This window comes from Nyctibius grandis, chromosome 3 (assembly GCF_013368605.1).
Source record: "Nyctibius grandis isolate bNycGra1 chromosome 3, bNycGra1.pri, whole genome shotgun sequence".
Classification (NCBI taxonomy): domain Eukaryota; kingdom Metazoa; phylum Chordata; class Aves; order Nyctibiiformes; family Nyctibiidae; genus Nyctibius; species Nyctibius grandis.
In genome coordinates this window covers 44,291,441-44,305,939 of record NC_090660.1, presented here as the reverse complement: position 1 = coordinate 44,305,939, position 14,499 = coordinate 44,291,441, and the positions used below count along the sequence as shown (strand labels likewise).

At 44.7% G+C, this 14,499-nt stretch overlaps 1 protein-coding gene across 4 annotated transcripts in view; it reads left to right on the top strand.

Annotated features, from left to right (window-relative positions):
• Positions 1 to 14,014, top strand: part of CARMIL1 (capping protein regulator and myosin 1 linker 1) — a 213,223-nt gene extending 199,209 nt beyond the window's left edge. For 2 of the 4 annotated variants that reach the window (XM_068396150.1, XM_068396149.1), the window contains exons 35-38: positions 1,079 to 1,312; positions 4,048 to 4,182; positions 9,468 to 9,614; positions 12,960 to 14,014. In XM_068396150.1, the coding sequence (XP_068252251.1) occupies positions 1,079 to 1,312; positions 4,048 to 4,182; positions 9,468 to 9,614; positions 12,960 to 13,096 (653 nt within the window). In that variant the 3' untranslated portion in view covers positions 13,097 to 14,014. The remainder of the gene's footprint in view (positions 1 to 1,078; positions 1,313 to 4,047; positions 4,183 to 9,467; positions 9,615 to 12,959) is intronic. The other 2 variants (XM_068396151.1, XM_068396153.1) reach the window with 2 other exon arrangements.
• The last annotated feature ends 485 nt before the right edge of the window (positions 14,015 to 14,499 follow it).

Here is a 14,499-nt window from a genome sequence, read left to right as displayed (position 1 = left end):
ACATATTGGAGACTGGCTTGCAACAAACTATATCAACACTCCCCTCCCTCCCACTGCCATTAAAATGTCTGTGCTCAGCACTTGTGTAACATGTAGGATTTCTGAATGGGAATAGCAGGTAGGTAGGTCAAGTCAGCATCTGTGAGCACATACTTGGCTTTGCCAGGTACCAAGGCCACCAGTCTGCATTTCAGTTAGTCTGTGATTCTCTTCTGAGAATAAGGATGTGACAGTTGTGGAACATCCCAAGCTAGCATAGAAGTTCCAAGACTATCATTATATCTGCTTCATAAAAGCCTTCAAACTCCTCAAAGCTGCAAAGAAGGAAAGTAGGGCAGGCATTTTGTTTGTTTGCAACCTAGCGTCCAGCAGGCTTTCTACCAACTTGCACAGCTAGATAGGACTGGTTTATTGCTTGGAAATCAGCGTAGCTTTATCTGTAAATATATTGGTCTTTGTTTGGGATATATAATATGTTGATAAACTTGCTAATGTGTGGAAACCATAATCCATATACAGTGTTATTAGATAAACCAAAATATTATGTAGAGAATACTTTGATCTTGGTTAACTTTCAAAATCCCCTCTAGAGCTTGCTAAAAGCAACAAATAACAAGATGTAGCCTGCTGATCACACATTTGGGATTTTTCTGGGCCAGGATTTCTCTGCTGATTTTGGATAGCCAACCTTTTGTCTGTAGAGGCACAAAACAGCCAAAGGCTGCCTTTTCCACTGATCCATTGCTACTTTCTCAGCAGGTAGACTGTACCATCTGCTCCCAGAAATATGAAGGGAGTATAAGGTCCAGCCAGCCATTACCCTAAATATATTAAAAGGGAGGAAATGCCATCGCCTCCGAGGCAATTGAATTGTGAAGTTTAGCACAGGCAAGAATTGTGGTTTTACATGCTTTTCTTGCAGTTATTTTGAATTAAATATTAGGGATTCTCTTACACACTAATACTGCAGTGCAGCAGTGATACGTAAGCTAATGATGATATTTTCCACGTGAGTGTACCTGTTCACAGAGCATTCTGTGTTGCAGGAGAGTTTATTTTACATGTCTATTTATTTTAGTGCCTAAACTCCAGCAAACTCTTCCAGAAAGCCGGTTTGCCTCGAATAAAGGTGACTCCATCTCAGCATCATCAGAAAAAAATACAAAAGCTGAACCAAAGGCAGAAGCTGGTGCAAAGGCAAGAAGTTCTTCCAATACACCGACCAGCCCAAAACCTCCACTGCAGTCAACAAAGCCCAGCCTGGCAGGACGACCCACGGTGCCACAGAAACCACGCTCTGCCTCTCGTACTGGTGAGGAGCTCTTCTGGGTGTTCGTTATCCCCAGATGGGTACTTCAGAGTGGTGTTTGTGTGGGTTATGCAGGAGACACCCATGGCCACATCCTGAACAGAAGTTAAATGTAGAGGGATGGGTTCTTCAGTCACTTGCTTTTGACTTGCATCCTTCTTTTCCACCTCCCTCTGCCCTAATTCAAATAGACTTCTTAAAATGGTTTAATCTGTGATCTGCAATAGTAAAGCCTGAGGAGAAGCAATAGCAGCAGCAGCAGCAGCGGAGCTGTTAACCTGCTTTCATGGAAGAGGAGAACATAGAAAGCTACTTCAGCATCAAAGCCCTGTTGTAGTAGCACCGACAAAAATAACTGTATTTTCTCTAACACCTGGCTATAAATACTGAAGTCCTCAGGGTTTTCTAGCAGGCTACTCTTAGCCCCTCAAACAAATGCCTGTTATTCATAATAACTTGCACAAACCGATTGTCTCTCATTCTCTTTTTCCTTGTTTTGCCTTTGTTTCTTTCCTTATTCCTTTTGACTGGAAATAATTGTAACTGTGCTTTTATAACCCTGCAGGACTGCCAGCTGAATGACTATTAACTTCTGCTCTGTCCTAATCCCCTGCCCAGATATTATCTGAAGGTTTCCAATAGTGGGAAATATTTCAGCAGCTCTCCCATAGATTTGTCTGTCTGCTGTCTAATAGGCCAGTGTTACAACCCCCTCTTCCCAAAGTACAGACACTGCGGTTGAGGGGAATTAAATGCTAGTTACTGACTCCCCCAGGTAGCTGTGGCAAATACAGCTTATTAATTGCTAGTGACTGAAAAATGTGAGCATAGCCATCTGTAAGAGCTGACAGACATCTAGGCTTTTCCGATACTCACTGTTGACCTTAAAAAGATGTAATTTCTGGTGAGGACGAGGGGGCAGAGGGATGTTATCTCCTCTTCCCTGCCCTTGGTGTGTACCTGACCATTACTTACTCTCTGCACTCCAGTGGGTAGAATGTTTTTCAAGTACAGAATCACCTTCAGGTATTAGATGCCTTTAATTTTATTTTATTGGCCATTTTAGATATGGTCATAAAAGTGAGAGGTGCCAGGTAAGATGCTCATGAAGATGAATAGAATAGGAAAGCATGATTTACTTGGTGATACTTAATCTGTAAAATAGGCAGCGTGTTATCTCAAAATCTTAGGTATCAGAAAGACCTGAGCTATCTGTTTCTGCCAGCCTCGATTTCCTGCAGAGAGAGCATACTGTGGGTTTAACACAGAGAGTAATTAATATTTACTCGTAATAGTCCAGCTCCTTGGGTGGCAGCAAACACAGCACCGTCTCTGTTGCAGTCTAACTTCTATCCTAGTACTTGTAGCAACCTACCGGCTAAGCACGCCCACGCAACGTGATGAAGCAGCCAAGCAATAATACTATTTACGCTCTTGCTCCTGCTGTTGTTTCCAGCAGTGTGGCCAAACTAACAGTAGCAAATTTTTGCTAAGTAATCTGGGGGCAAAGGAGCACAGCTTGGATGTCCATGAAGACTGAATGTGGTTCCTCAATAAAGCACAGAGCAGCTTTAATTCAGAAAGATATAGCCGTGTTTGCCAGGTGCTGCGCTCATCCATATGTTGATACCGAGCTTCCCAAAGCAACTGGCCTCACAGGCACATCAAAAGCTTGGAGAATGTCCAAAAATTGGTGTATCTGTTCAAATGGAGTTGCATTTGGAAGGTCATGGCTTTCCTTTGCTGAAAGTAAAAAGATTGACTCCTTTGTGGTGACTTCTCAACAGTGAGATAAATTCTTATTAATTTCCAGTATGCAACTGAATTAACCCATTGTACAAATATGCAATACAGGTAATACTATGAGTTCCTTTTTCCTTCTATCAATACTAATGTGTTTTCCTAGTTCCTCTGTAGCATACATATGCCACTGTTTACTCCTTGGGAAGCAAACATACAAGCAGTTTAAGTAATCCATTGTAGCTGTACTTCCCTGCTGTCCAAACAAAGGCTATCTAGTGTAAGACTGAAAAGGTCTTCCTGTAAGGACTGTAAAGATGGTAGTCGACTTGCCATACATAACGCATATCCAGCCTTTTAGAGAAACAAGATATCCAGATGGTTTAAACTATGGATTTTAATTTAAATTCCAGATTTCCTCACAGTCTAGAGGACAAAGGTTTTTTTCTATTTAGAAAATCTTTGCAGATGCTATCATGTTATGTACTGGCAATTTATTCCTGGAAGTACATAGTTTTGTAGGCTGTTTATGAAGTCTGTTTCACTGGTTCAGTTTTATGCTTTGTAACTGGGAAACAGGACATCTAAATTGATCAGTTCATTATGTTTCAGGACAATAAAAATATAAATAGAACAAATATTTCCAAAAATCCATCCAAAATAATTTTAATCTGTTCTTCACAAATTGCCTATTTACGTCTCGCAGAAAATTCAGTTGGTCCCATCACATTTCTATTTGTGCTACTGTAGTGGTACACATTAAAAATGCTGAAATTGAGATCTTTGCTTTGGCTATTAAAATTCTTTCACCTGGACTGAGGGCCATCGTGTGTTCTCTTGACATAATGTAAATTCCTGAATCCTTCTTGTTCTGACACAGATTCTAGCTGTTTCTTGTTTGTGTATTGTGTTGAGGTTTGGCCCATCATAACAGCACCGTTTCTGTGAGCTACAGCGCAAATATAACTTCTCACCCTTTTGTTCATGGTACTCCACAGAGGACACTCCGGAGTCTCCTTCGGGCCCCAGTTCCCCAAAAGTTGCCCTGCTTCCACCTGTGCTGAAGAAAGTTCCTTCTGATAAAGAAAAGGATGGTCAGAGCAACCCCACAGTCAGATCATTTTCTCAAGAAGGTAGGAGTGTTGGTATAACTGTTGTTCCAGTGTGCTTGTCTTCTACTAGAATTCAATGTGTCATTGTCCCCTGATTTGCTTTCACTTGGAAGGGAAGAGGGTTATTGATTTGGAGGAAAAAGCAAGGAAAGTGTATCTGGTCACCTATTCCCCATCTCCTCCACCCACGTGTTGGTGCTCCATATTTTCTTCCTTTGATCAAACGAAGTGAAAGATGAATCCCTTGGTATTAATAATGTGGCTGACCAATTAAAGGACTCTTGTGTATGTTATGATTTAGTTTGGTCTGAATCAAGATGCTGGTTGATATTGGTCACACAGAATAATGTGAAAAGCAGCTCTGTGGTTCAGCGTGTGTCCAGGGGAGCAGACATTACTTTGTTCCTCGCAGTCAGCCTGTTGCTCTGTTTGACTACTACTCCCTTCTGTGGGGCAGCTGCATGTGACTGAGCTCACCTCCTCCTTGGGCAATGTGTCTGTGTGTGCCAGGGCAGGGCTTGGTACCTTTTACGCACAACAGTAGGCTGCTGCCTTCTCTTTGCTGCTTTTCATGTGTGCACTGGATTTCTACTTTTTCTGATGCGTTTGCTTGTCCACAGTTGGCTCTTAGAAGAGCTAAGGGTTCCTCTGATAGCATAGGATATGTGGAGAAATAGTCACAGAAATATTGCTCAATGTGGTGATAGCTGGCACAAATGATAAGGTTTGACATCTGGGAGTGGGACCTTTTCCTTCCTGGGACTCTACTCAAGAAAGACAGTGAGCCCCTTTTCCATCCCAAGATGATTCCCATCGCTTAAGCTGTGAGAGAAAGGGGGACCCTTTCACACTCTGGCAGCAGTTTTTCAGAGTGTAGGATGGGGGCAGCTGACTCAAGGCAGATGCATAACACCGAGTTGTGAAGACTGAGGAGTTGTGCTGCCCACAGAGCCCACTGTTACCCTCTAGATAAGGGGAGAGGCAAAGCCATCCCCAAAGTGGAATGGTGTATTTTGAGAAGCTTCTCCCTTTCTCTCCTAAAACTACCATTTCCTTTATGAAATGACTTATCTCACAGTCTGGGTTTTGCTCTGCTTGGAAAATAGTTGCTCTGGTGGCTACTGTTTGGTGACTGCATGTCAGCATGTGTGGGGTATCTGTCTATAGATTGTGGCTCGCTTCAGCCACCTGTATGATGCTGTTGGGCTGCTCTTGTGCCATAAAAGTAGCCCAGCCCAACCACTACAGTCTCGCTGAGTTACGTAGAGCTAGTAGGACATGGCATACCCAAGGACTTCTCCTGTGCCTGGAGAGGGCTGAGGGTTCAGATGGTCCATGTTACCAAAAGCTGCAGCAGTTTGTGGCTCGAAGTCCAGAAAAGACATCAGGGTGTGTCTTTTCTTGGTGGGACGCCTCGCATGACTGGAATGTGGTCATGGATGGCTATGTCCTGTTCAGGAAAGACAGGCCACTAAGGAGAGGTGGTGGAGTTGCTCTTTATGTGAGTGAGCAGCTAGAATGTATTGAGTTCTGTCCAGAGGCAGATCAGGAGCGAGTTGAGAGTTTGTGGGTGCAAATTAAGGGGCAGGCTGGCAGGGGTGATACTGTTGTGGGTGTCTATTACAGGCCACCGGATCAGGATGAGGACGGTGATGAGGCCTTCTACAGGCAGCTGAGAGCAGTCTCTCAATTACAGGGCCTGGTTGTTGTGGGGGATTTCAACTACCCTGATATTTGCTGGGAGGCCTACTCAGCCAGCCATCCTCAGTCCAGGAGGTTCCTCCAGTGCATTGATGATAACTTTCTGATGCAAATGGTGGATGAGCCAACTAGGAGAGGAGCGCTGCTGGATCTGATCCTCACTAACAAGGAGGGTCTGGTGGAAGAGGTGAAGGTTGAGGGCAGCCTTGGTTGTAGCGACCATGAGATGGTAGAGTTCAGGATCTCATGTGGCAGGAACAGAATAGCTAGCAGAATCGCAACCCTGAACTTCAGGAGGGCCAACTTTGGCCTTTTCAAGCAATTGCTAGGGGAAATCCCATGGGACAGGGTACTAGAAGGTAAGGGGGCCCAAGATAGTTGGTTAGCGTTCAAGGACTGCTTCTTCCGAGCTCAAGATCAGAGCATCCCAACAGGTAGGAAGTCAAGGAAGGGTACCAGGAGACCTGCATGGTTGAACAGGGAACTGCTGGGCAAACTCAAGTGGAAGAAGAAGGTGTACAGATCGTGGAAGGAGGGGCTGGCCACTTGGGAGGAATATAAGTCTGTTGTCAGAGGATGTAGGGAGGCAACTAGGAAAGCTAAGGCCTCCTTGGAATTAAACCTTGCAAGAGAGGTCAAGGACAACAGAAAGGGCTTCTTCAAATACATTGCAAGTAAAGCCAACACTAGAGGCAATGTAGGCCCACTGATGAATGAGGTGGGGGTCCTGGAGACAGAGGATAAAAAGAAGGCGGAGTTACTGAATGCCTTCTTTGCCTCTGTCTATACTGTTGGAGGCTGTCCTGAGGATCCCTGGACCCCTGCGGCCTCAGAAGAAGTCAGGATAGAGGAGGAATCTGTCTTGGTTGATGAGGGCTGGGTCAGGGACCAATTAAGCAACCTGGATGTCCATAAATCCATGGGCCCTGATGGGATGCACCCGCGGGTGCTGAGGGAGCTGGCGGAAGTCATTGCTAGGCCACTCTCCATCATCTTTGCTAAGTCGTGGGCAACAGGAGAGGTGCCTGAGGACTGGAGGAAAGCGAATGTCACTCCAGTCTTCAAAAAGGGCAGGAAGGAGGACCCGGGTAACTATAGACCAGTCAGCCTCACCTCCATCCCCGGAAAGGTGATGGAGCAACTTGTTCTTGGTGCTGTCTCTAGGCACATCAAGGATAGGGGGATCATTAGGGGCAGTCAACATGGCTTCACCAACGGGAAGTCTTGCTCAACCAACTTGATAGCCTTTTATGAGGATGTTACCCGGTGGATAGATGATGGTAAAGCTGTGGATGTGGTCTATCTCGATTTCAGTAAAGCGTTTGACACGGTCTCCCACAGCATCCTCGCAGCTAAACTGAGGAAGTGTGGTCTGGATGATCGGGTAGTGAGGTGGATTGTGAACTGGCTGAAGGAAAGAAGCCAGAGAGTAGTGGTCAGCGGGACAGAGTCCAGTTGGAGGTCTGTGTCTAGCGGAGTTCCGCAAGGGTCGGTTCTGGGACCAGTACTATTCAATATATTCTTTAATGACTTGGATGAGGGAATAGAGTGCACTGTCAGCAAGTTCGCTGATGACACAAAACTGGGAGGAGTGGCTGAGATGCCGGAAGGCTGCGCAGCCATTCAGAGAGACCTGGACAGGCTGGAGAGTTGGGCGGGGAGAAATTTAATGAAATATAACAAGGGCAAGTGTAGAGTCCTGCATCTGGGCAAGAACAACCCCATGTACCAGTACAAGTTGGGGACAGAGCTGTTGGAGAGCAGTGTAGGGGAAAGGGACCTGGGGGTCCTAGTGGACAACAGGATGACCATGAGCCAGCAGTGTGCCCTTGTGGCCAAGAAGGCCAATGGCATCCTGGGGTGTATTAGAAGGGGTGTGGTTAGCAGGTCGAGAGAGGTTCTCCTCCCCCTCTACTCTGCCCTGGTGAGGCCGCATCTGGAGTATTGTGTCCAGTTCTGGGCCCCTCAGTTCAAGAAGGACAGGGAACTGCTAGAGAGAGTCCAGCGCAGAGCCACAAAGATGATTAAGGGGGTGGAACATCTCCCTTATGAGGAGAGGCTGAGGGAGCTGGGTCTCTTTAGCTTAGAGAAGAGGAGACTGAGGGGTGACCTCATTAATGTTTATAAATATGTAAAGGGCAAGTGTCAAGAGGATGGAGCCAGGCTCTTCTCAGTGACATCCCTTGACAGGACAAGGGGCAATGGGTGCAAGCTGGAGCACAGGAGGTTCCACTTAAATTTGAGGAAAAACTTCTTTACTGTAAGGGTGACTGAACACTGGAACAGGCTGCCCAGAGAGGTTGTGGAGTCTCCTTCTCTGGAGACATTCAAAACCCGCCTGGACGCGTTCCTGTGTGATATGGTCTAGGCAATCCTGCCCCGGCAGGGGGATTGGACTAGATGATCTTTCGAGGTCCCTTCCAATCCCTAACATTCTGTGATTCTGTGATTCTGTGTCTGAAGTGCCTCCCAGTGACTGTGGCATTATGACAGCTGCAAGGCAGAACAGAGTCTGTTTTTTTTCCTGTCTTTGGTCCCATCAGAGCCTGTGTTGAGACAGGTGAACTGGGCTACATATTAGGGATCAGACTCACTACACTGGTGCCATCATGTTGAGAATGGTTGCAGTAGAAAGCTCTTGCCACAACAGACTCTCTGAGCTGCTGTTTGATGGCTGCATACACTGGAGTTCTTGTTTTCTCACCAGCTTTTCACCAGACTGTGAGGGACAACTTGTTACTACTACATGACTAGAGAAACACAATGTAATGGGACTTGTTGAGGTTAACCTCACCGTTTCTGTGCTATCTGCCTTCTCCATCTCCCTGTCATGAGAGGGGATATATTGGAGAAGCAGGGAATATTGGATCATAACTACAATCTTTTTGTGCTACAGCAATCTCTAACACAGCAGAGATTTGACAAGATTTTGCAGTTTGTGGCTGTCACATGAGAAGAGGGACATTTGCTTTATTTTTAAAATGGGTTTGCTATTTGCAAACCCTTACACAAAAGGGGTCAGACACTGTTTTCCTCGCTTGTTGCTCCCTTAGACCTCCACAGATGACTTGGCCAAACACAGGGTTTTCTAGTTGCTAGAAGTTCTAGAGTAACTTCTGTTTCTTTTATTTTTTATTCTTTTTTGGGTTTTTCTTTTTCTTTATTACTGTTCCGCTTCCTCATTCAGTCATTCCTCTGTCCTTGCTTTCTGCCACCTTTCAGGCTACCGTGCTCAATTTATTTCTGCAACTGGTAAATCACAGCAAATCTGCTGAAGTTCGTAAACAAAATTATATCTCCTGCAAAAGAAAGCTGCAAATTAGATGATACTTGATTATAAAATTGCTTTATGTTAATTAGTTTAATTGTACTTTGTGGGACAATCTCAAAATACACCTCTTTACACAGCATACCTGTAAGATTGGGCTGCAGTGACCAACCTACACAAATATCTGGACTAAATTTAAGCAAGCATCTGGCGTATTGATTAGTACTCTTTGAACAATTGATTAAATAGGGTGGATAAGTGAAATTATTTATATTACTTTCCGTATGTGGGCCTACAGAACAGCTTAGAGGTATAAATGAATCCTTTTCCCTGCTAGAGCAAACAGGAGATTGTCAAAAAAGCGATACAGCTCATGACTGTGCCAAGCCATCTGGCAGCGTGAAAACCACTTTGGGGCAGTATTCTACCAGTGCAGAAGAGGAAGCTGATGTGCTTGGGCAGAGGAAGGCACAGCCCATTTCTGGTTAGAAGTTTTCATTTTTTCATCGAGACGGTGCTTGATAACTGGCACTAACAATCGTTAGGAAACTGTAATAGCAAAGAAGCCACAAAAGGGTGTGGGTTTGTAATTGGATTATGAGAAAGGTAAAAATCTCATGGGATGCTGATCATCTTTCTGCCCCTGTGGGAAATACATGGAGTGAAGAAATTTCCAGATAAGAAATGTGTGTGCATTTTTCCTTCCTGACAACACCAGTGACCTGTACCATAGCACCTGCAGCCCCTCTGCAGAAGAGGGGTCATTACAAACCGTGACTGCTCATTGAGGTGAGGCTGGCACGCTGCAGGTAGACTCTCCACTGCTTTGTGTGCTTGCGTACCTTTCCTTTTTAAGATGCGTGCACTGAAGTATTTCAAAACACATTTCAGCCTGAATATTGTTAGTGCCAGTTTCAGTACATCACTCACAAAACCATTTGAGAACTGGGTAAATCGGCTTATTTTGACATAGTACTTTGCTTTTCGGCTGCATAAACAAACAAAAACACACCAAAAGAACCCAAACCCAGCACTGTGCTGCACGCTTAAGCCATGCTTCCTCAAGAGCAACTTTGACTTACAGTGAACTCATTCAGTAGGCCATAAAAATGTTTGGTTGATCTATGTGTTTTTAAAATATAAACGCTCCTGTTCTCAAATGGTACGTGTTTACATGCTTCTCTTTTTACCTCTTAAGTCATTTGTTTAAGCAATGGTTCAAAATTACTTTTTTTCTGAAGTATTTTAATGAGGTATTTTAACATCTTATGCAATTACATTTACCCACAGTTTTTCTATTTATAAAACATCATGTATCCCTTTTGTAACATCCTCAGCCCAAAATGTATAAACTGATTTTCTTTTCATATTGTAGAATCAAACTTAGCCCACCCAAACTTGGAATCTCTCCTCCCCATCATAATAAAATTATTATATTTTAGTTTGTCCTAAGATATCTCTCTGATAAAGTAAGTTTCAAAAACTGATTCTGCCACAGATGTACACAGGTCCCCTGTGTATGGTTTCATTGGGGCAAGGGTAAGCTCTTGTGGCAGAAGCCTGCTTGCAGTATGTGGACTTAACTGCCTGATATATTTCTCAGGTGTTTTTGGGGCACACTACCTGTCTTGATTTATCAGACCATAAACTAAAATGGCTGCTGCAGGATGTGTTCTGGGTTATCTTTGAAGAGTGAATGGAGGCTCGAACAAAGGCCATGTAATTAGTGGGAGGTACAAGTATCAAGAATGACTCAAAAATTTCCAGGCACCTCTTTCTTTGAGAAGCAGTGGTGTTTGTGAAGGTGGAAATGCCTAAATTTATTTTTTTTTCAGAATTTAGGTATCCTAATCCTCTCCAATTCCGTTAAAAAGCTTTAAAAACCTTTCTCAAAATCCTTTCCTCTTATTTCCCAGCTTGCAAAGCTGGGATAAGAATGCAGTGAGTGTGTAGCTGCTGGCTCTCATTTCCTCCCACATTTTGACTACCACAAATAAGGAAACAGGTATTTTGGACTCAGGAGAACTATTTGGGTAGCAAATGTGCTGTGTGGAGGTGGGTATCCGCAAGATGCGCGCTGGATGTGTCCATTCTGCTTTCGTCAACAGCAGAGATCCAGAACTGGACAACGTCCATGCCAAACAAAAACGGGCCAGAGCTTTCCATCCCCTGTTTTACAGCCTGTTGGCATGCACCAGCGCTGCCTGGGGAGTCGTGCTGTATCCCCAGGGGTACAGGGAGCATCTCTGCTGAGGCTGCCCCAGCACCTCCGCAGCATCGGCTCCCTTGAGATCCCTCTCTGCATTTTCCACATTCCTGGCAGACCCTAACACAGCCTGGCGTGGTTTGAAACGGCCACGGAGCTGCGTCAGCGACAGCCTGCTGCTTGTCTGCCCCTGCTGAGGCTGGAGCTGCGCGCTGGTGACAGGGCAGGCTGTCCCTTGCGCCGGTGAGGCTCTGGGTGAGCTGTACGTGGGGAAGGAGAGGTGGTGCTGCAAGGCATCACAGCTGCCGGTGCCTTGCTAAGAGAGGCGTGCACAAACAGGAACAGGCACAAGGAGCAGCGCGGACCAGAGCTGATCCTTTATCTGAAATGGTGGAGCAAAGAAGGTCTTATAAGTGTAACGTTTAATTTTGTGGGGGTGAAGCGAGATGACTTGCAATGAAGTCACATTTAAGGGCCACTGTGTGTTTAAAGGTTCATTTTAATTGGAAGTATGAGATTTCTAAAGCTATCAATCCTCCCCCCACCCCCACTGATGTGTATAATATCTCCCTTGTTACCATAGCAATTTTAGACCACTGATTAGATCAGAAATCTTAACAAGGTTTCACAACCTTCTTTCCATTTTATTTCAAAGCTTCTAGGTTTTGGGCCTTACTGAGATTTTGGAGTGCTGGGCAAACAAAATGGGTACTATTTGCTTTTAGATGATGGGAAGTGGGTATGTCCTCCTGCTTTCTGCGCTGCCAAGCACAGCAAGGTGCAGAGCTGTCATCTCAGCAGGAAGAATCACAGAATCAATCAGGTTGGAAGAGACCTTTGGGATCATCAAGTCCAACCATTGCCCTGACACCACCATGTCAACTAGACCATGGCACTAAGTGCCATGTCCAGTCTTTTCTTAAACACAGCCAGAGATGGTGACTCCACCACCTCCCTGGGCAGCCTGTTCCAATGTCTAATGACCCTTTCTGAGAGGTGCAGGTTGGGCTCAGAGCCGTGGTTATCCCCCCCACCTACCCATCAGGGAACAGGGAGGGCATCGGGACCTGGAAGTGCTGGTGGGGCAGGGAGCTGCATTTCAGGTAACTTGGATGCCAAGGTGAATGTCTGTCCTGATTAAGGCTGCTGGGTCAAATGGGAGAATATAGATGTGTCCTCCTAGGGAGACAGGCCTGCCTGGGATGTGCGCCACTGGTCTGGGGCTGCCCAGCGAGGATATTCACCTGAGCAGTCAGGAGTGCATCATCTGAGCTCCAGCCCAGCTGGAAAACAGAATGCTGTTCTGGTTTTGAAGTGGTGTGGTGAGAAGAAAGTCTCCAGGCCGTTTCTAACGGTAATGTTTATCCATGTCACAGTGAAGTACTGGGTTTCATATTTCAGGTTTGTCTGCTTGCCAGCCAGCAGAAGAATAAAGTTTGTTCGCACTCTCTCTTTCACCTTTTTCTGGGTTGAAGAATTAATGGACCTGTGCTATTCCCACTAGGGCAAATGAATTCAGTGGGAGCAGGAGCGGGTCCTGTGTGCATGAATGACTTTTTATAAATTATTTTTCTTCCTTTCTCTTCTACAATTGTTAGTAAGGCCTATTTCTGTTTTATACAGCTGCAAAAAGAAGCCCTGGGCAGCAGTCTCACGAGTTCCAGGAACTGAAGCAGAGGTCCTTAAGTAAAGACGGCCATCAGGGAAGCAAGTCCAGTGACTCTGGCGAAGAAGCAGATAAAGATTTTATTTTTGTTTAGCAATCAGTACAAGTGCTTCGTAGCGCAAGAGCTTTTTATAACAATCAGGGTACGGCAATCAACAGCCCTCCTAGCCAGCTGCTCTTTCACCACTGGTACATTTCCATGCAGAAAATCTGATCTTCCAGTCGTGATTTACAGTACGCTCACTTGGCGTTGATGCGGTCCTTAATTTCTGTTCTGTACAAGGCAGACGTTCCTTTCCATGCCTTTGCTAAAGCCAGCGATTCTTTCATGTATTCTACTTGAATTTCTCTGAAGCAGCTACAAAGAGTGCCCTGGGTTAGGGCATTTAGAAAGCGAAGCAAATTAACTGGACACTGTCTTACCCTAATACACTGTACAGCAGGTAATGTGTTGTACTGCTGAATGTAAATGTGTCAAATCTGCACGTGACTTACCTATAAATATATTCTTGCGGTATGCAATTGCACATTGTAATTATATTAAAAGAGCACACTAATAAAATAATTTGTATAGATTATATATATTAAATGCTTGGGTATGGTTTTTACATTCTCCCATAGGGAGCTTCTTTCTTCCTGTTCTCGTACTGTACATAAAGCTCCAGCGCTTACATTTGTGTAACGTCAAAAAGCACAACAGAGAAGGATTTGGATGACGTATAATCATAGTATGCTTCCACATTCATATATTAATGTATATAGTTGATTGGAATGAGGGCAATTGAAATTTTATTAATATTGGTGTTTTCTAGAGGCCTTCCTCAGTTCTGTCTGCATATTAGCTTCCTTTCAATGTGTAATTCTACAAGAAGAATAGTTTGACATCTGTAAAAACATTTCTGCTTTTGAGGGAGGGGGTGCAAATTTCACAGCTACCCACTTACATTGAAGGTTGAAGGGATTTTATTCATATGTATATTTGTAACAATAAAAAACGATTTTACAACTGAAATACTAATCTTCGTTTTTACAGCGCTATTTTTGGTCTGGTGGTCTCTGCTCTTTGAATGATGGCATTGTGTCAGGCAGACAAAGTGTGCAGTTAAGACAAAAACCATATAATGTTTTTCTGCTTCTAGTAAAATGTCTGTTCCTGCTGAAAGGGACACGTACATATCATCTTCATAAAATCGCTGAGAGAAGATCTCTTTGCTCATCTCCTCCCTTGGGGTCTTCAGCAAAGCAGCCTTCACATGAGCCAGGAACACCTGCTATCTAAATTCTCTGTTTTGGTTCCACAGGACAGAACAAAATTATTTTGGTAACTCTCTCCCAAGAGCAATTGCCCTGACCTTGGTGTGGCTTCTTGCCTGGGTACAAATGCTCAGATACCCGTCTGTCGGGTGACCTTCCATCTCATCCCTGCGCACATACTCACTGTCGCCGCTTCTCCTGTTGCCATATAAAGGGCTGCCGTGTCAAAACAGTAGCCTTTTA